The sequence below is a fragment of the Balaenoptera acutorostrata genome, chromosome 15, assembly GCF_949987535.1.
Source record: "Balaenoptera acutorostrata chromosome 15, mBalAcu1.1, whole genome shotgun sequence".
NCBI classification, from domain to species: domain Eukaryota; kingdom Metazoa; phylum Chordata; class Mammalia; order Artiodactyla; family Balaenopteridae; genus Balaenoptera; species Balaenoptera acutorostrata.
The window spans coordinates 83,375,532-83,397,965 of record NC_080078.1 but is presented as its reverse complement, the minus strand read 5'-3'; the positions used below and the strand labels follow the sequence as shown (position 1 = coordinate 83,397,965).

Below are 22,434 nucleotides of genomic sequence, written 5' to 3'. Positions count from 1 at the left end.
TCCAAGAGGTAGTTATTTAGCCGACAGACAGATGGCCAAGAAAGTCAGGTTAGTTGGTGTGTTGTTTGTCATTCGGGATGCTCACAGCCAGCCGAGATAGCCAGAAGCCAACGGATTCACAAGCCATAGCCTCTCACCTGGGATTTGTTCCTAGAATCCTGCAGGTACCCAATTAGCAGGCAAAGGGCAGATTTTGCTTCACTGAGCCCACAACCTAGCAAAGAAGAGGCATCATCATAACCCCAGCAGTGGATAAGAAAGTGGCCGAGCTGGTAGCATGGCCAAAAGTGAAGACACAACCCAGCATGAGGAATAGAAAACAAGGCACAGCTGTTGGGTGTCCAGGGAACGGAAGAGCTACTTAACAACACTTTCCCCAGAAACATATCAAATTCCCAGGTACAGAAGGATGGCTTATTACACATCACAAAGAATGCATGAGCTTCTTAGAGAAAACATAAGTTGATTTTTGAAACTGTCTAGTGTTGTAGTTGGAAGTACACTCAGAGAAGGTAGCCAAAGTTAGAATCTATGCCACACCGCTTTATTCATTAACTTCAACAAACATCTAACCCTCCTGGACTAGGTGCCGGGAACTGTTCTGGGGAATCAGTTACGATGAGCAAAAAGCAGCCCACTTCTGCCCTCGTGGAACTTACAGCGCAGTAGGGAAGACAGTTTGAGTCACATGACAAGACAATGTAAAATTGCAACTCTGGTGAGCGCTGTAAGTGAAAAGCACATAAAGCTATGAGAAGGTCCTAAGATGATCTAACCACTTATCTAATTGCATGTATATAAACCATATATATTTAATTTATTATATATTTTAATATACACATGCGTATATATGTGTGTATGTGTGTGTGTGTGTGTGTGTGTGTGTATATATATATATATATATATACACACACACACACACACACACACATATATTACTCCACCTTGGGTTTATGGTCAATAGCTTTTATAAAAAATTCTGTGATTTGAAGCCTGTCTTCTTTATGCCATAAGTTTCACTCCTGCTTGCTCTCTACTGATATTAATAATTCTAGGAATACTGTCAGTTTCTCTTCTGAATTTGGTTCAACTGACAAAAAATAGTTCTGAGCGTACCAGAAGCCCTTTACGTTTTTGTTTCAACCTTTTTGTGTGGTCTTAGGGGGGAAAGACCTTTGGACAAGAAGACAGGTGTCCTGCAATCAAGTCCACCCCTTTGGCAGCAGCTTCTCAGACCCTCTCTTTCCTCATCTGTGAAATGGGGGTAATAAGATCCATCTCTCAGATGAGTGGTGGCAATTAAATGGGAGAAGTTACCAGCAATTGAGGTTTCCCTAAACAAAGGAAAAAACCAATGGAGTTGCATTGTATTCCAGGGTTAGATTCTAAAGTTAGTGCACAAGGGAAACATTGCTTAGGGTCAAACATACCCTTGAAAATCCTCTTGGAATTCTCACCGTGGTGGCTGACACAGCAGCTGTCAGGGAGCCCACCATAGGTAGCTTTTCCTTTAGAGTCAAAACAGATGGCCTTTTCTTCAGCTGAGAGCCAGATGAAGTGGTTGGCTTGCTTTTAGTGGCCATGTTGTAGGAAAATACTTCCCTTTAAACACGAGACTCACACTCAGGCACGCAAGATGCTCATCTGAGAGAGGCAGTGGGAGCCGAGACTGTCGGCTGCCTCAGCTGATTCACGCCTCCCATCCCACACTCACTCCGGGCAGGTGCCGTGGAGGGTGGTGGAGAGAAGGGTTACCTTGTGGATTAAAGCTGTTTCTCTCTCCCCCCGGCAAATGCACAGTTAAACTCAGGGAAATTAAAAGTGTCTAGGACCCGCCAACTGCCACATAAATAGTTGGACTACCAGCGCCTCAAGATACCTCTGTCTGGCTCAGGTGTCTTCCCCCCATCCCCACAGGGCTTTCTGGTTGCACTGTTGCTGTAATGACTGTTTCTGGCCACCCGTTCTTCACTTTCTGTTACTCTTCAGTTGGGAGAATTGATTTCTGCTAAATGTGTCTTTCAGATACTCTGAGTGATGAGATCCAGTGATTAAGGGAATGGGGAAGAAAGAAATAAAATGAAAACTAAACTCTTTGTCCATTCTTGCAGGAAGCTCACAAACCTGCCCCGTGCCTTAGCTTCATGTCAGAGCCTTTAACCAGGCAGAAGTATTGCAGATTAACTCACTTCAGCCTCATCACTCTAGAACTCAGGCACTCACCTGACGGCGATGGCTTGCCCGCAAACTTGGCCTTGGTTATTGTCTCTGCACTGGGTGTCTGGACCTTCAGCCTCTCCCACACTTGGGGAAGCTGCTTTCTCCCCCATTATAACGTCTGTGAGGTTAAGTTGTGGCTGGTGCTCGCAAACAGTTGATGGGCCTTGGTCCAGGGTGCTATGGTGCCCTCTCGCCTTTAGTCATGAATAGATTCCATAAATTAATGATAATCGCTACCTTTAATTAATTGCCTCCTAGGTGCCTGATACTGTGCTAAGCGCCCTGTTTACGTTTCCCTGTTCAATCCCCACCATGACTATGGGCTGAGTATTATTTTTATGATTGCAATTTTCCTGCTGAAGTAAGGTCTGTAACTTCTCCCGTGGTTGTAAAGCTAGTAGGAGGTGAAGCTGATTCTGAATGCCCTATTTTCAGCCAAAGGGATAATGAACCTGACCGCAGATGGACCCTTGGGGGATGCACCCCATCAGTGGCATCTACAGAGTCAAAGCACCGTCTGCTTCAGATTAACCCAGGTGCTAGTTAAGAAACAGATTCCCAGGTCGTGGGCAGAGCCGTCCTCTCAGACGAGGGCCAGAGAATCTGCATTGATAATAAGCCTCCCAGCAGATTCTTTTTTTTTTTTTAATTTAATTTTATTTATTTATTTTATTTTTGGCTGCGTTGAGTCTTCGTTGCTATGCGCGGGCTTTCTCTAGTTGGTGGCGAGCGGGGGCTACTCTTCGTTGCGGTGCGCAGGCTTCTCATTGCGGTGGCTTCTCCTGTTGCGGAGCACGGGCTCTAGGCGTGCGGGCTTCAGTAGTTGTGGCGCACAGGTTAGTTGCTCCGTGGCATGTGGGATCTTCCCGGACCAGGGCCCGAACCCGTGTCCCCTGCATTGGCAGGCAGATTCTCAACCAGTGCACCACCAGGGAAGCCCTCCCAGCAGATTCTTAAGAGTAGAAGCTATTGGTTTGGACTCTACATTTAGATCCTCCTTATGTATGCAACGGAAACTAACATGGCCAGACACATACCATGCTGAGTTGAATCTAAAATGTAATCAGCTATTTTGATACGACTCATGAGCTTTACCAGTTGCAATGTAATTTTTTTCCTTAAATGTAGACTGGGAGGCTTTATATGTCTGGGCATCTTCCTAGACTTTGAGTGAATGATTTTTTAGAGTTGGATCAATATAACAAAAGAAAGGAAATTGCTGTTCAACCAGTGCTGCTTATGAGAAAGAATGTTATTTAATTCCTTTTCTCTCCAAACTTTAAGTTTAAATTATGAAAAAAGTCAATGTAGTAGATTTCTATTGGATGGTCTTCCCAGCGCCCTCTTCCTTTAAAAAACGGTATTAAATGTGAATCACAAGGTAATATATGATTACTGTGGCCATCCAAATCATAAACAGCTGAAGTAAAATTAACAGTTTCTTTTCCTTTTATTCTGTTTCTCTACTGTTAATAATTTGCTGTCTAGCTTTTCATAGTTTTCCTTTGCTTTTTCAAACATACCCATATCTATATACAATTACAGTCTGTTAAAATGGAATCACACATTACAAATTAATCTGTATCTTGTTCCTTTTCACTTCACCACATATTACTTGTAGCATTTTTTAGGAATTGTGCTCTCCTCTGGGCCCTGCTCCAATTTTCCACATACCTAGTTGTGGGAATCATTGTGGGTGCGCTGCAGGGGGCGGCCATGTGATCCCAGATGGGGCAGTGAGTCTCTTCCCTGGGATTTGGGGGCATCCTCTGGGTGGTGGATCTGTTATGTGTAAAATTTGGGAGTGTCAGTTGCCACCGTCTTATCATGTAGGCTTCAGAGAAGGCTAGATTGCAGTGAGCAAAAGAATAATGCAGATGTGCCGAAGAGAGAAAGACAGAGAGGTGGAGATAGAGAGATAGATAGATAGATAGATAGATAGATAGATAGAGGAAAGGCTAGATAGATAGATAGATAGATAGAGGAAAGGCTAGATAGATAGATAGATAGAGGAAAGGCTAGACAGATAGATAGATAGATAGATAGATAGAGGAAAGGCTAGATAGATAGATAGATAGAGGAAAGGCTAGATAGATAGATAGATAGATAGATAGATAGATAGATAGATAGAGGAAAGGCTAGATAGATAGATAGATAGATAGAGGAAAGGCTAGATAGATAGATAGATAGAGGAAAGGCTAGATAGATAGATAGAGGAAAGGCTAGATAGATAGATAGATAGATGATAGATAGATAGATAGATAGAGGAAAGGCTAGATAGATAGATAGATAGAGGAAAGGCTAGATAGATAGATAGAGGAAAGGCTAGATAGATAGATAGATAGAGGAAAGGCTAGATAGATAGATAGAGGAAAGGCTAGATAGATAGATAGATAGATAGAGGAAAGGCTAGATAGATAGATAGATAGATAGAGGAAAGGCTAGATAGATAGATAGATAGATAGAGGAAAGGCTAGATAGATAGATAGATAGAGGAAAGGCTAGATAGATAGATAGATAGATAGAGGAAAGGCTAGATAGATAGATAGATAGATGATAGATAGATAGATAGATAGATAGATAGATAGATAGAGGAAAGGCTAGATAGATAGATAGATAGATAGAGGAAAGGCTAGATAGATAGATAGATAGATAGATAGATAGAGGAAAGGCTAGATAGATAGATAGATAGAGGAAAGGCTAGATAGATAGATAGAGGAAAGGCTAGATAGATAGATAGATAGATAGAGGAAAGGCTAGATAGATAGATAGATAGATAGAGGAAAGGCTAGATAGATAGATAGATAGAGGAAAGGCTAGATAGATAGATAGATAGATAGATGATAGATAGATAGATAGATAGAGGAAAGGCTAGATAGATAGATAGAGGAAAGGCTAGATAGATAGATAGATAGATAGAGGAAAGGCTAGATAGATAGAGGAAAGGCTAGATAGATAGATAGATAGATGATAGATAGATAGAGGAAAGGCTAGATAGATAGATAGAGGAAAGGCTAGATAGATAGATAGAGGAAAGGCTAGATAGATAGATAGAGGAAAGGCTAGATAGATAGATAGATAGAGGAAAGGCTAGATAGATAGATAGATAGATAGATGATAGATAGATAGATAGATAGATAGAGGAAAGGCTAGATAGATAGATAGATAGAGGAAAGGCTAGATAGATAGATAGATAGATAGATAGATAGAGGAAAGGCTAGATAGATAGATAGAGGAAAGGCTAGATAGATAGATAGATAGAGGAAATGCTAGATAGATAGATAGATAGATAGATAGATAGATAGATAGATAGAGGAAAGGCTAGATAGATAGATAGATAGATAGATAGAGGAAAGGCTAGATAGATAGATAGAGGAAAGGCTAGATAGATAGATAGATAGAGGAAAGGCTAGATAGATAGATAGATAGATAGATAGATAGAGGAAAGGCTAGATAGATAGATAGATAGATAGAGGAAAGGCTAGATAGATAGATAGATAGATAGATAGATAGATAGAGGAAAGGCTAGATAGATAGATAGAGGAAAGGCTAGATAGATAGATAGATAGATAGAGGAAAGGCTAGATAGATAGAGGAAAGGCTAGATAGATAGATAGATAGATGATAGATAGATAGATAGATAGATAGATAGATAGAGGAAAGGCTAGATAGATAGATAGATAGATAGAGGAAAGGCTAGATAGATAGATAGATAGATAGATAGAGGAAAGGCTAGATAGATAGATAGAGGAAAGGCTAGATAGATAGATAGATAGATAGATAGATAGAGGAAAGGCTAGATAGATAGATAGATAGATAGATAGAGGAAAGGCTAGATAGATAGATAGATAGATAGATAGAGGAAAGGCTAGATAGATAGATAGATAGATAGAGGAAAGGCTAGATAGATAGATAGAGGAAAGGCTAGATAGATAGATAGATAGATAGATGATAGATAGATAGATAGATAGATAGAGGAAAGGCTAGATAGATAGATAGATAGAGGAAAGGCTAGATAGATAGATAGATAGATAGAGGAAAGGCTAGATAGATAGATAGATAGATAGAGGAAAGGCTAGATAGATAGATAGATAGAGGAAAGGCTAGATAGATAGATAGATAGATAGATAGAGGAAAGGCTAGATAGATAGATAGAGGAAAGGCTAGATAGATAGATAGATAGATAGAGGAAAGGCTAGATAGATAGATAGATAGATAGATGATAGATAGATAGATAGATAGATAGATAGAGGAAAGGCTAGATAGATAGATAGATAGAGGAAAGGCTAGATAGATAGATAGATAGAGGAAAGGCTAGATAGATAGATAGATAGAGGAAAGGCTAGATAGATAGATAGATAGATGATAGATAGATAGAGGAAAGGCTAGATAGATAGATAGATAGAGGAAAGGCTAGATAGATAGATAGATAGATAGAGGAAAGGCTAGATAGATAGATAGAGGAAAGGCTAGATAGATAGATAGATAGAGGAAAGGCTAGATAGATAGATAGATAGATAGAGGAAAGGCTAGATAGATAGATAGATAGATAGATAGAGGAAAGGCTAGATAGATAGATAGATAGATAGATAGAGGAAAGGCTAGATAGATAGATAGATAGAGGAAAGGCTAGATAGATAGATAGATAGATAGAGGAAAGGCTAGATAGATAGATAGATAGATAGAGGAAAGGCTAGATAGATAGATAGATAGATGATAGATAGATAGATAGATAGATAGAGGAAAGGCTAGATAGATAGATAGAGGAAATGCTAGATAGATAGATAGATAGATAGATAGAGGAAAGGCTAGATAGATAGATAGATAGAGGAAAGGCTAGATAGATAGATAGATAGATAGATAGATAGAGGAAAGGCTAGATAGATAGATAGATAGATAGAGGAAAGGCTAGATAGATAGACAGATAGATAGATAGAGGAAAGGCTAGATAGATAGATAGATAGATAGATAGAGGAAAGGCTAGATAGATAGATAGATAGATAGAGGAAAGGCTAGATAGATAGATAGATAGATAGAGGAAAGGCTAGATAGATAGATAGAGGAAAGGCTAGATAGATAGATAGATAGAGGAAAGGCTAGATAGATAGATAGATAGATAGAGGAAAGGCTAGATAGATAGATAGATAGATAGAGGAAAGGCTAGATAGATAGATAGATGATAGATAGATAGATAGAGGAAAGGCTAGATAGATAGATAGATAGATAGAGGAAAGGCTAGATAGATAGATAGATAGAGGAAAGGCTAGATAGATAGATAGATAGAGGAAAGGCTAGATAGATAGATAGATAGATAGATGATAGATAGATAGATAGATAGATAATAGATAGATAGATAGAGGAAAGGCTAGATAGATAGATAGATGATAGATAGATAGATGATAGATAAATAGATAGAGGAAAGGCTAGATAGATAGATAGATAGATGATAGATAGATAGATAGATGATAGATAGATAGATAGATAGATGATAGATAGATAGATAGATAGATGATAGATAGATAGATAGATAGAGGAAAGGCTAGATAGATAGATAGATAGATAGATGATAGATAGATAGATAGATGATAGATAGATAGATAGATAGAGGAAAGGCTAGATAGATAGATAGATAGATGATAGATAGATAGATAGATAGATGATAGATAGATGATAGATAGATAGATAGATGATAGATAGATAGATAGAGGAAAGGCTAGATAGATAGATAGATAGAGGAAAGGCTAGATAGATAGATAGATAGATAGATGATAGATAGATAGATAGATAGATAATAGATAGATAGATAGAGGAAAGGCTAGATAGATAGATAGATGATAGATAGATAGATGATAGATAAATAGATAGAGGAAAGGCTAGATAGATAGATAGATAGATGATAGATAGATAGATAGATGATAGATAGATAGATAGATAGATGATAGATAGATAGATAGATAGATGATAGATAGATAGATAGATAGAGGAAAGGCTAGATAGATAGATAGATAGATAGATGATAGATAGATAGATAGATGATAGATAGATAGATAGATAGAGGAAAGGCTAGATAGATAGATAGATAGATGATAGATAGATAGATAGATAGATGATAGATAGATGATAGATAGATAGATAGATGATAGATAGATAGATAGAGGAAAGGCTAGATAGATAGATAGATAGATGATAGATAGATAGATAGATGATAGATAGATAGATAGAGGAAAGGCTAGATAGATAGATAGATAGATAGATGATAGATAGATAGATAGATGATAGATAGATAGAGGAAAGGCTAGATAGATAGATAGATAGATGATAGATAGATAGATGATTGATAGATAGAGGAAAGGCTAGATAGATAGATAGATAGATAGATGATAGATAGATAGATGATAGATAGATAGATAGATAGAGGAAAGGCTAGATAGATAGATAGATAGATGATAGATAGATAGATGATAGATAGATAGATAGAGGAAAGGCTAGATAGATAGATGATAGATAGATAGATGATAGATAGATAGATAGAGGAAAGGCTAGATAGATAGATGATAGATAGATAGATGATAGATAGATAGATAGATAGATAGAGGAAAGGCTAGATAGATAGATGATAGATAGATGATAGATAGAGGAAAGGCTAGATAGATAGATAGATGATAGATAGATAGATGATAGATAGATAGATAGATAGAGGAAAGGCTAGATAGATAGATAGATGATAGATAGATGATAGATAGATAGATAGATAGAGGAAAGGCTAGATAGATAGATAGATGATAGATAGATAGATGATAGATAGATAGATAGAGGAAAGGCTAGATAGATAGATAGATGATAGATAGATGATAGATAGATAGATAGATGATAGATAGATAGATAGAGGAAAGGCTAGATAGATAGATAGATGATAGATAGATAGATAGATGATAGATAGAGGAAAGGCTAGATAGATAGATGATAGATAGATAGATAGATGATAGATAGATAGATAGATAGAGGAAAGGCTAGATAGATAGATAGATAAATAGATGATAGATAGATAGATAGATGATAGATAGATAGATATATAGAGGAAAGGCTAGATAGATAGATAGATAGATGATAGATAGATAGATAGATAGATGATAGATAGATAGATAGATAGATAGAGGAAAGGCAACATTTTGGGTTATCCACAAGGCTTCATTAACATTCCCAAGGGTCAGTTTTGCCCTTGGACTCTGTGAGATACGGTCCTTCCAGTAAATCCCTATTGCCTCATTGGCCTCCCTTTCTTGGACCTAAGCATGGATGAAACATTTCACGCCCCCTATCAAAAATAACAACTTAATCAAAAGATGGGCAGAAGACCTAAATAGACATTTCTACAAAGAAGACAAACAGATGGGCAATAGGCACATGAATAGATGCTCAATATCGCTAATTGTTAGAGAAATGCAAATCAAAACTGCAATGAGGTATCACTGCACACCAGTCAGAAAGGCCATCGTCAAAAAGTCTGCAGATAATAAATGCTGGCGAGGATATGGAGAAAAGGGAACCCTCCTACACTATTGGTGGGAATGTAAATTGGTGCATCCACTATGGAAAGCAGTATGGAGCTTCCTTAAAAAACTAAAAATAAAGTTACCATACGATCCAGGAATCCCACTTCTGGACATATATCCAGAAAAGATGAAAACTCTAATTCGAAAAGATACATGCACCCCGATGTTCGTAGTGCTACTGTTCACAATAGCCAGGACATGGAAGCAACCTAAATGTCCATAAATGGATGGATGAATGGGTAAAGAAGATGAGGTATGTAAATACAATGGAATGTTACTGACCACAGGAGTATTGCTTTCCTATGCAAGACCAGTTCAGATTTTAATTTACTTCTACTAATTTACTTTAAGTTGAGCACAAGCGCAGAGAAATGAAATTGCTAAAGGTCTAGCAACAAAACTCCTAGCATCAAATGCAATCTGGGAATCTCAGGAAAGTGAAACATTTGGGTCACAATCACAACTAGGTTTTTAAAATAGTACATCTTCAAAAAGAAAGAAAGAGAAAGAAAGGAAGAAGGAAAGAAAGAGAGAGGGAGAGGGAGGGAGGAGGAAGGAAGGGAGGGAGGGAGGGAGACGGGGAGAGAGAGAGAGAGAGAGAGATCTGTGTTGTGGCTGGAATGAAACTTGGACTTGATCTTGTTTCTTTCCTCCTGGGGATGCTGGGGCTGGAGGAGGGCTGGGGAGCAGGTGATGCTTCCGTTCCCAGAATGTTAGGAAAACATTTTCCACAGGCAGGGATTGGATTTGTTAATGTCTTTTGGCAGGAGATGCATGGGCTTATGTGGTATGATTTCTGGGACATTATTCTAACGAGGATTCTGGATGGCAAGGAACAGTAGTAGGTTACTAAAAACTAGCTCAAGTGAAATCAGTTTTATTACAAGGATGCAGGAGGCTCTCAAGAAACTCAAGGTTGCTGGATGTCTTGTGAGTAGGAGTTAACAAGCTGGAGATTTACTATTCACTCCCTCACCCCTTCCATTTCTCAGAAGTGCAGAGAATCGGCCCCAGTCTACAAGTGTGGTCAGTCCTCCTATTTCTTCCAACATGCTCCTCTGCTTAAACTTGCACATGGCTCTTAGACGGCCAGTTCAGGAGACTATAGACCTCTCCTCTGCAGGACCCAGGGCTTACTGGAAGCCATCTCAGTGTCCCATTCAGATCCTAGAGAGAGAAAACCTAGCAGCCCCACCTTATCTGGCTGAGTCAGGACATGTAAGTCACAGATCTCTGGCATCAAATGGATTGACAGCCCTAGAATACAAGGGCTATCCTTGTTCAATCACCCATAGTGGGAAAGGGAGACAGGACCCTGTGCTTTACAATATCAGATAGCTTCTCTCAGTGGGAGTCAAAAGAAAATGTGGTGTTCCACATCTTTAGAACACCCTGAATAGGGGAACACCTTTTGGTAAGGAGCCAAGACTTTCATCTCCAGTTACCCAGGAGGCCTGAATTTAAATTTTACCAAGAGAGATTTATTTAAACCAGTTTATACTATAAGGTGAATGACTGATACTGACATTCTATCTGGAGCAGCCAGTCATTTCACAATCAATTACTGCATCCCTAATATGGTCACTCTGCTGGATTAGGGGGCTAGGAAATGAGTACTTTTGGAGAGGAAAAGAGGAGGGAGGGAAGAAGTTTCTTTAAATCTGAGTTCTTGCAGAAAGAAAAATGCCTAGAGAAGAAAAGGACACAGAGAGAATATATTGGGGTTGGTAGGTAAGACAACTTACTGACAATTTAACAATTCTGTAGTCAACAGAGCTTTTTTCTCAAACTCCTTCCAGCCCGAAATTGAACAGCCCAGGTCTTAGTTACTAAACAGCTGTTTTGGACAAGGAAGGCAAATTACTTACGCAAACCGGGAACCAGATTAGATCCAGCCCCTGTCCTCCAAAGGCAGCATCAAACGAGAAGAAATCTCAGCTGCTGTCCAGGCAGACTGTGGTAGAAGCCAGGAGAGAGTTACAAAGTGCAGCAAGGGTTCAGGTGAAAAGCTGCCCTAGTCTTGGGGTGGGGGAAATGGTGGCCATTTTCAGAAGGCACCAGTTCACTCTTTTTGGTTGTAGCTTAGATTAGTGACATTCAACATTGTTACAAATAGCACAGCAGGAGCACCTGCCAATCAAAACTGATGCCCCATTGGAGGAGAATCTGGAGGCCCCTTTGGCCCCAGGCACCAACTCTTTAGTTGCAAGATTATAGGGAGCTAAGGGCTAGGGAAATACCAACCAGTAGGAGTATTTACTATTTTAACAGTTGGAGCTGCAGTGCAATGCTTATGGCTCAACACCCAGCCCTCTGGAAGGGCCTTATGAGGGGACAAGCCTGGAGATGCAGGTCTGGCTTCTGTTGTGGAGGGACTTGAATCCATGCTAAGGAGGCTCTTCTTCTTTCAGGAAGGACTAGAAAGCCATCTATCCGGGAGACACTGCTCAATAAACACCCCCTCAGTGACTAATTAGTCAGTACATTTCTAGGAGCTCCGAATGGCTGATGGGGATGCTGTTTTGATTAAAGATGTGGGGCCTGTCCTCTGGCAGCTGGGACACTAAAAGGAATTTGGGAAGGGAGTGACCTGACTCCAAAGCATCATAGAACCAGCGGGCGGATGGGACCTTAATTAGTGGAGTCCCTCCCTCTCAGAAAGGGTAGGTGACTTGGCCAAGTTCACGCAGCCCGTCGCAGAGACAAGCCTTTCCCTCCCAGTGATGGCTGCGGAAGAGGAAGATAAACCTTGCCAATCAGAGGCCAAGGTGGCAACGGGGTGGCACGGGGGGGAGGGCGGGGCACTTCAAGAGGGAGAAAGGTGCGGCATTCTCAGGAGGGGCTTGGCTTTTTTTAGGGGGAAGGTTTCGGAGGACTGATTCTTGCTGCGTTAACTCCCTCTCTCTTTTTCTGGCCTTGCCTGGGGTGGATTCGCGGTGTGGATGGGAAGGCGCGCCCTGAAGCTTTTGAGGCTCTGCTTCCCGGAGCGGAAGGCCTCAGGCACCTCCTCCCAGCGGCCCCCAGCGGCTTTGGTCCGTCCCAAGGCTTCCCGGAGCTCGCCAGGCCCCAGGGCTTGGGGAGGCAGGCTCTGGGCCAGGCGTGGTCGGGACGGCGGCGTGGGTCCCCAGGTGCCAAGCAGCGCGCCGCGGGAGGCCGCTGCCGCCCATCCAGCTTCGCAGCCGGGGCTGGCAGCGCCGCGCTCCGCTCGGAGGGCGTTCGGCGGCGGAGTCCGGTGCTCGGGAGGGGCGAGGGGAGCCTCAGCCCCCTCTGCCGGCCCAGACCGAGGAGGGAGCGAGCAGGCGCGGAGCTGGGGTTAGGCGCAGGGCAGTGGGCGCCTCTCCCTGGGTACAGTCTCCCTGCTGCGCGCTCCCCGGGGCTGGGTGGCCTCAGACCTCGGCAGCCAGCAGTGCTGTGCGCCCCGCTTGCCCCGCGGTGCGTTAAGCGCCAGGCAGGAGCTGCTCAGCTGGGGTCACCGGACTCCTTCTTCCCCTTTCCCGGGAGCCGGCGGGTTGAGCCAGAAGCCAACCCCAGCCGGACGTGCGCTCCTATAAATAGCGCGCGTGTGCCCGCCTCGCGCTCTCCCGGCTGCGCGAGGACAGAGAAAGTTGTGCGCAGGGACTCCGGGCGTGCGGCCGAGGCAGGAGAGGACCCCGCCGGCCGAGCCGCTCTGCACCCGAGAACTGATCCCGCGAATTCGTGCTTTCCGTGCTGGGGACCCGGCTAGCCAATGCGTAGCTGCCGACTTCCGAGAGACACCAAGCTTTGGGGAATTTTTGGCTAAGCGAAATTGAGAGTCGCCGGAGACCTGGCCGTGAACACAGCCTCGCGTTCTTCCCAATCCGGGAAACACCTTCTGCTTCTGTAATTCGTCCCTGCCGCGAGCCAGACACGTACTGGACCGACACCGGCACCGCTCGGCATCCACCGTCCCCGTGGCTTCTCTTAGTCCCCTTCGTTTTTCCTGCTTCGTGGTTCACCCAGGGGTGCTTGGGTTTGGGGTGAGAATTTATCATTTTCCTCTTTGAGGTGTGAATGTGAGGGTTTGGTGACTTTTAGATGTCTAGGGACAAGGGTGGGTGCAGGGGCCCCAGGCAGGGCTGATTCTTGGGCGGAGGAGGGTGGGGTATAGGGGGTTCTGCATGAGCTCCTTAAAGGACAAAGGTAGCAGAGCCAGCGAGAGAGCGCGAGGGGAGACTTTGACTTCAAACCACAGGATTGGAAGTGTGCGCGCCGCCGCCGCCGCCGTTCCCGCAGCGCTGTCGATCTAGCCACGGGCATCTTGCCGAGCTCCGGGGTCCCGGGGTAGGAGGCGACGCGGGCGAGCAGAAGCGCCCGCCGGCTGGCCGCGAGGCTCACCATGGGCTCCGGGGGCCGGGCGCTGTCCGTGGTGCCGGCTGTGCTGCTGGCCCTCACTCTGCCCGGGCTGCCCGTCTGGGCGCAGAACGACACGGAGCCCATCGTGCTGGAAGGCAAGTGCCTCGTGGTGTGCGACTCGAACCCGGCCACAGACTCCAAGGGCTCCTCTTCCTCCCCTCTGGGGATCTCGGTCCGGGCGGCTAACTCCAAGGTCGCCTTCTCGGCGGTGCGGAGCACCAACCACGAGCCGTCGGAGATGAGCAACAAGACGCGCATCATTTACTTCGATCAGGTCAGACCCCGAGGGACGCGGGGTGTCAGGAGTCCGGTGGCGGGAGGGGCGATGTCCAGGCAGCTCAGGCGCGGGTTCAGCTGCTCTGATTGCGATTTAGGGGATCGTTTCGGCACTCGCCTCCCCAAAGGTCTTGGTCTGAAACTTCTGATGTCTCTCCCGCCGCCACCCCGCCCCCATTCCCTCTTGGCCTCCGGAAGAGCTGCTGGGGTGGTGGGAGAGAGGCCGGGCGTGTAGGGCCGGGCGTCGAGAGCTCAGCACAAGTTTAACAGCAACAGGTCCATAGGAGCTGGCAGGATCCTGGTCCCTGGACCTCGCCATCTCTTGGCCAGAGCTCGGCCCCCTGGCTCAGACTCCTCTGCGGGTGCTGCCGAGGCCATTCTCTGGCACAGTACTCTCTCTGATGCTGGATAAATGATTTGTTTCTCCCAGGTGGAGAAGCGTCTCCCCAAAGAGAGCTCCGGGGGCTCCCCAAAGAGATCTCTGCAGAGATCTCGCGGGTGGCTGGAGAGTGTGGGAAGCTGTGGCCCCGGTCTCATCTCGCCCACCTTTCCGCCGCCAGGATCCCCACATACATTGCAGGTACCGCTGTAGCAGAAAGCCCTTCTCTGCTACTTGGAGAAAAGTTGAGAGAAGGAGAGGAAAAGGAATCGGGCAGCTGCACTGAGCTCCCGTAGGGAAGCGCTGGGGACCCGTTCTCCCTTCCCCTGCTCCGGTCCTTCCAGATACATGCAAATTAGTGGGGAAAGACAGACTTGGGGGCTGAGGATAGGGGGTGGGGGAGGAACTGATGAAAGCTGTGGCTTTTTTTTTTTTTTTTAGCGATCTGGAGCTCTGGGGTTTGGCTGATGAGAAACCCCAGGATATCAGCTTAGCAAGGCGTCTTAAAACTGAAATCAGACTCCAGGGGTATCATTTCAACGTCAACAGCACCCAGAGTCTTTTAAATTCCAAAGTCGTATGTGTAGTTCACAGTTGAGTGCCGCATGGGCAAGAGCACAGGTTAAGTGGTGCTGCAAGACGTGCCAGGGAAGGGATGAGGTGACATTTCTCTTCCTTACTTAATTGTTCCTAAGTAATATACTCTCCAGCTGGCCAAAGACAGAGAATGCCTCTCTGGGGCTTCCTATTGAATAGCCATCATTTTAAAAGAATTAAGCAGCCCCTTTGGGGTTTTGGTGCACTATTTTCCATCTTGATGGAAATGAAGTCTAGCAGGACCCCTGGTTTGTATGTCAATGCATTAATTAAGTGCTGTGGACATAGCACTATCCTCTCTGTACAGTGCATTCTTTTCAGTGACCTTTCTGTCAGTTAGAAGAGGAGAAGGGTTTGTTCTTCTGTTCCGGGTGCCCATGCATCTTAGAGACAACAAGACACATTTAGTTACAAATCTGGATGTGCCTGGATGCTCTAATTACAATGTGGAGTCAACATCCAGCCTTATGTGTAGTCAACGCTAATCAGCCCGTTCCATTATTGCTAATGAATTATGCTACTTGTATCTGATTCAGGAAGTCCCTGCTAAGTACCTCAAATTATTTTAAATGTGCTTAAACAAATCTTTGTAAAATCTCTGTTAGGAATTATTGCATAGCTTGTGATTTGTTGTTGAAAGACCATTGATCATCGGGTCAGAGACAGAAATCTGATGCTTACTTGGAAAAAGGTGTAACCTCAGAATAAAATGATACACAAACATACATTTTAATTTGGGGGTTGAGCCTGGTACATCTACCTGACCATCACTATAATTCTGGTGCACTGTTCACAGGCAATAGTATGTCTTTAGGGAATTATGCAAAGGGCTTAATATTAGCATGAATGTAGTGTTTAAAAGAGATAGTAGCAGATTGCCATTGATATAGGGGAAATGTATTTTTATAAGGACATCTGATTTTTTTGAATGCCACTTATAGATTTATTTCCTGGAGAGAAATGGAAGAAACCCTAGTTATATCCTGCCCTCCACCCCTGCAATACACACACACATAACATTCTCCTTCTCGTCTTCATAGGAAGGGTCATACCTATGTGACATTTAGCTTATGAGGTCACTTATTGAAATTCAGAGCTAATTTCATAACCAGTAGAATCAGGCCGAACATCTCAGAATACAGAATGCACTGTTGTTTTCTTGGGAACCAGTGCTTTATTCCACTCTTTGTTTTTGCCCCTTGAACTTTAAATGAAGAGCAGGTGATTGATAAGGGAATGGATGACGGATAACAGTGGGAGGAACACAAGAAGGCCACCTGTTTCACAGTCTCTACCCTTTGGCAGCCTGCAAAGGCTGAGTCATTGCCAAAATATTATAATTAAGGCCTGGATGGCATAGGAATGAAACAAATGGCCGTGGGGCTTAGCAGAGGTTTGGCGGAGCCTCTGAGGAGGGCTGGGTATTCAGCTCACTCTGTGTACCAACTGTTCATTGTCATGGATTATGTCACACGGTGGAGGGAGTGTCCAGGCCTCTGTGTGGTGTGTCCGGGAATGACTGCAGAGAGCCCATGGATCCCAATTGGCTGGCTTGGACACGTCACCTCTGGACACTGTGAAGGCTCGTAGAGGGTGGGTGCGTAAATATGTGGCAGAAGCCTTTTATTTGACTCTCAAGGTAAAGCTAATATTTATAAGCCCTCACATGTTTCTAGATGTTTCCAGAGCCATTGGGCCTTGCTGAAATTGAGGCATGACTACAAAGCTGTCACTTTATTTTTTCTTATACCATTTAAAAGACAGAAGAACCTTCCAATATACAAATCTGTTTTCCAAGTCACTAAAGAAAGAAGGAATCGAACTCAATGTTTTATTTTCTATGGTTTTAAAAGTTAGTTTTCTTTCTTAAGAAAGAAAGAAAAAAGAAAGGAAAAGAAAAAGGAAGGAGGAAAACTTATTTTACTTACAGAAGAGAATATTGTAATAATTGACTGTTGTTTATTCTTTTTATTTGTAGATCCTAGTAAATGTGGGTAATTTTTTCACCCTGGAGTCTGTCTTTGTAGCACCAAGGAAAGGAATTTACAGTTTCAGTTTTCACGTAATTAAAGTCTACCAGAGCCAAACAATCCAGGTATGTCTTTCGACCTGTTCCCTCTGTACCCTCAAGCGACAGTGTTTATCAGCAGTGGGTTATGTATTTAAGTGTTTATCCAAAGATGTGTTTTCATTGTAAAAATAAACAACCATCTTTATAGTAGTTTATTTTTAAAACACTTAATTTCCAATAACATCTATTAAGGCATGTGACAAGAAGCATATAGAAGAATAAGCAATTGAACTTATTACCTTAATAACAATGTCACTTAAAAAATATTGCTTAGTAAAAATTCAGTGACACAAATCTCTTTATAAGATCTTGGTTGCTTTTAACGCATGTGCAAAAATTACCTGAATTTGTAAGAAAAAAACTAGTAAGACTATCAGAGCTTTACAAGTAACTACTAAATAATTAAAACAAATTTGCTGTCATCATTAAAATTATGAGCTACAGTTAACGACTGAGAATAAATCTATGAAGGAACAGTTATTCAATATACTTTTAAAGAAACGATGTGCTGTGCTTATCCTCTAAGTAGTTTATCCTCAGTTACTCTGATGTTGGTGGATTCTTACCAATTGCAGTTTCACAGTTAATATATTTTGTGTTGTGCTTTCTAAGGAACGGGCTTGAGTTTACACTCAAGGACAATGATGAAGCTAGTTCCTATAGTATTCTAATATGCCAGCACCCAATAACACCAATACATGTCCATGGAATTCTAGGATAACTTTTTATCATATGTTCAATGTTTGTATTGTATACTATGTCCATGTGAATGATAGAATACACACTCATCTACTACTTTTACATATCCTAGTGAATGGATAAATTGATAGGCCTCAGATTTAATTTATTCAATATTATTTTTAACATAAAAGGAATGAATATTTAGTAAACAAATTTACTTCCATGGAAAAGCTTTTCCCAAGCCCCAACATTTAGAAATTTTTGTAATGTTTAACACAGTATAATCAAAATTGTAGTATGGAGAGAAGGGAATAAATTAGATTTGATTCTGTGGTAATTATCCATCATTAAAATCTTCAGTGGTAGTGGTGATTATTATTTTTAATACACATTTCTTATCAGGGAAAATGAAGAAATCACAACACACATATTCCATAATTTCAACTGATTTTTAGCACTCTGCATGTCTCAGCGGTACAGTAAACCTGCAAGGATGTTGGTAGAACCTTGCTGTACCTGGGTTTCTCAGAGCAAAGGGCACTGGGGCTCTTTTTGCTAATGTACTGGGAAGCCACAGGCTCACGTCATTGCCAAAAACTTGCTACTGAATACAAGAGGTAAAGTATTCAATAGTAGGCTTAAGTTATGTGCTGAAGGGAAGCCAGTTTTCACATGGCTAGGTTGCTCTCCATGGATGGTATTCTTCTGTGAGCATTTAAGGAAATTTCTATGGGAGAAATTTAAAAAAAAATTTTTTTTAATTAAAAAAGATCAGCTCGGTAAGATCATACTAAGCCTAGCCACCACTATCTGCTAATTTGAAAGGAAAGGGATATATTTACTGAACATCAGTTATTTTACCAGGTTGGTCATTTTAGACATTATTTTTTACCCCCTGCCCCTCATAGATGCTTTGACTTCCTTTCTTTCTTTCTCTTTTCTTTTCTTTTCTTTCTTTCATCCACAATATTAGTTTCAGGTGTACAACATAGTGAGTCAACATTTTTATAGATTATATTCCATTTAAAGCTATTATAAAATAATGTCTGTATTTCCCTGTGCTGTGCAATATATCCTTGTAGCCTATTTATTTGATACATAGTGATTTTTACTTCTTAATTCCCTACCCCTACCTTCCTCTCCCACTTCCCTCCCCTCACTGGTAACCCTAGTTTGTTCTCTGTAACTGTGAGTCTGTTTCTGTTTTGTTTTATTCATTCATTTGTTTTGACTTTAGAGAGAGATTTTCAGTGTTTTATTTTCCTTGTAGGTTAACCTGATGTTAAATGGAAAACCAGTAATATCTGCGTTCGCTGGGGATAAAGACGTTACACGTGAGGCTGCCACGAATGGGGTCCTGCTCTACCTGGATAAAGAGGATAAGGTTTACCTAAAACTGGAGAAAGGTAACTTGGTCGGAGGCTGGCAGTATTCCACGTTCTCTGGCTTTCTGGTGTTCCCCCTATAGAATTTGATTTCTTCGCGATGTTCATCCAGGTGAGGGGCGGCCCACCCCTGAGTTCCTGGAAGATCATTTCCTCATCATCGGATTGATGTCTTTTCTTGGTTTCTCATGGGTGAATATGGATTCTCTGTAAGGATGCTAGGCCTGTCTGAAGCAGTACTGAGCTCCACAGATTATTTTTGTGCGTGTGCGTTTCCGTGTACTTGGATCGAGACTCACAGCAGTTGATACCCATCTATGCTTAAGTGTAACAGTTCAGAGCTGTCTGCAAGGTTTATTCTGAATTTAATTTCCTGGAATTACTGAATTCGTTGCAGATGTGGCATTTTATTTAGTTAGTTTTCAAAGACCGGCAACCGGGTCTGAGAATTAGAGAACTGTATAAAAGTTCTGACTTCAATCAACGATTTGTGTGATACTGCCAAAGAATTGTGTGCTGTGTTGATATACTGGTTTCACTTATTTTTATTGCTTTGGAATTCGTTTTTTTGGGTTTTCTTAAGGTAACTGCTGGCTTTGTGTCTTCTCTACAAATAGGGTAATGGCTTGTCTGCAAATTTACTCTATGAGGTCACCATCAGGACTTCCCTTTAAAAAAAATGCTTCATAGTTGTATTTTAATTATATATGTGAAAGAGTCATATTTTCCAAATTATATTTTCTAATAGGAAGAATAGATCATAAATCTAACAAGGAAAAAGTTGCTTACCCGAATTCTAAGTGCTCCATCGTCAAACCTCCGCTAAACAGCTCTCCTCCACGGGAAATCTTACACTTTATTTCTCACTTTAATTAACGTGATTGATAATAACCACTTTTTAAGAACCTAAGGGATTTTTTTTCCCTTAGACATGACCACTTTATTAACTGGAAATGGGATGCCCTTGTTTTTAATTACACCTATTTTTCAAACCTCCTGTTGTGTTTGAAGTATCATCTGGTTTTGCCTTAACTCCTTAAATTGTATAGATTTATCTGTTTAGTTAATACGAAATCCAAATAGCCCAAGCTAAACTTAGTGCAATATCTTATTTTGTCTTTTGTATAGGTCATATGAATTCATAAAATTATTTATGTCTCTGTTATAGAATAAAGGTTAATATATGTTAGTTGAATTGTTTTGTCCTTTCGGATTTGGAAATATATATTTTACATGATTTATTCTCTCTCTCTCACCAACCCTTCCTCGCTCCTGTCCTTCCTACCTTTCTCTCATTTCTTTGTCTTGGAGTTTAAGAAAAGCTTTCTGAAGTTTTAGAGAATGTACTCTGAATTGGCATAGGAAATCTTTACTATGTTTAATTTGTCCAGATCCAGTGAGCTTGGCAAAAGAGGATCAATGAATTTAGGAAACTCTCCTTTCAGAAGGACTTACTGTTAGGAAGTTAAGTTTTAAAAGCTCCCCTAAAGCATCATGAAGGGCTCAGGGAAAGAATGAGTGGTGATGCATATAAAGACCAATATTTTCAAACTAAAGACTTTGGGGAAAAATTCTGCCCTTTTCTCAACATTAAAGGACAAACAAGATGGCCCATTTCTTTTTAGGAGGAACTATAATTATAGATGTCTCATGTGGAGATTTCCATGCTCAACTTCCTGGTTGGTTGTCAATTAAAACAATTTTGTGAGCCCCCCTTTTGCAGTTTGTGGCATCGAGGAAGCTGTTGCAGGATTCTGTGGGAGGAAACATGCAGGCAGGTCTTCCAGTATAGCTGTGATTAATCACCAAGTCAAAATATTCATTCATCACGGGAAAACTGTCTGCTCCAAGAAAACAAAACTGAAGGAAATAAGGAGCTTAAACATAGGACCTCCCCGATTCCAAGTGCTTTTGGGGGCTTCTGGTGATCCTGGATTCTGTTAGAGCCTGATTATCTAGTTAAAAGTTTGTTTTAATTCTTCTTTTCTTTGTTTTTTTTGGACTTAAGGCTGTTTTCCCCATTCTTTTTGGTTTCTAGAAACCTGGATAGCTGAATGTCTTCTTTTGGTTTTTACTTTTTTAGCAAGTTACTTTTTTGATTCTTAGAATAAACAGCTTCAACCAATATTGCTTAAATTATCCTTATAATGTGTTACATGCTTTGCTAGGTACTGAGTTTGTAGAAGTGGTTACATCTGCCCTTTTTAGACCTCCCCAGACAGCAAACACAGCCAGAATCTTCATAAGGAGCAATAGAGGTCGAAAAATATGGTTCTACTTCGCCTTCTGACTGAGGGTACTGGGCTTTACCAATCTACATTTACCATCCAAACCATCTGTCTCCAGAACGATGGTAATCCATTGGTCCCCCAATTGGTTGACCTAATGACCAGAGAGAAGTAATGAAAACAAGGAGAGGTGATAGCATGTGAGAGCTGTTCACATTCAGAGCTGTGGAGCTCAAATTGAATTCTTGTGGTTTTCTTTGGTAGGGAGGGAGGTGGGGTTTCAGAAGTTGGTTTTTAAATAGGTTACTCTGTCCCCTCTAATACAGGCCTACCTTTAATCTGGGTTTCAAATGGCATAGAATCAAAAATATATATATATATATTTTGTGGCTTTTGGTCTTCTCTGACCTTTCTCGGAAAACAACTTCTCTGTGAATTTGATCCTGAAGTTCTCCTATGTCATCTTCTCAAACTAAGAAGATGTGTAAGAATCACTGGGGGAATCTTGATAAAATGTAGATTCTAGTGCAGTAGGTCTGGAAGGGGACCCGAGCGTGTGCATTTTTAACAAGCCCCCAGATGGTGTCAGTGCTGCTGGCCTGGGTATCACACTTTGAATGGCGAGACCTTCTATCACAAAGTGTGGTCTGTGGACCAGTAGCGTCCATAT

General features: G+C 41.9%; 1 protein-coding gene across 1 annotated transcript; it reads left to right on the top strand.

The window, feature by feature from the left end:
- The first annotated feature begins 14,130 nt into the window (after window positions 1-14,130).
- On the top strand, window positions 14,131-19,963 carry CBLN4 (cerebellin 4 precursor). Its single transcript, XM_007185273.2, has 3 exons — window positions 14,131-14,421; window positions 17,378-17,494; window positions 19,422-19,963. The coding sequence occupies exons 1-3, from the start codon at window positions 14,131-14,133 to the stop codon at window positions 19,617-19,619; spliced, it is 606 nt and encodes a 201-aa protein (XP_007185335.1). The 3' UTR covers window positions 19,620-19,963.
- Window positions 19,964-22,434: the final 2,471 nt, after the last annotated feature.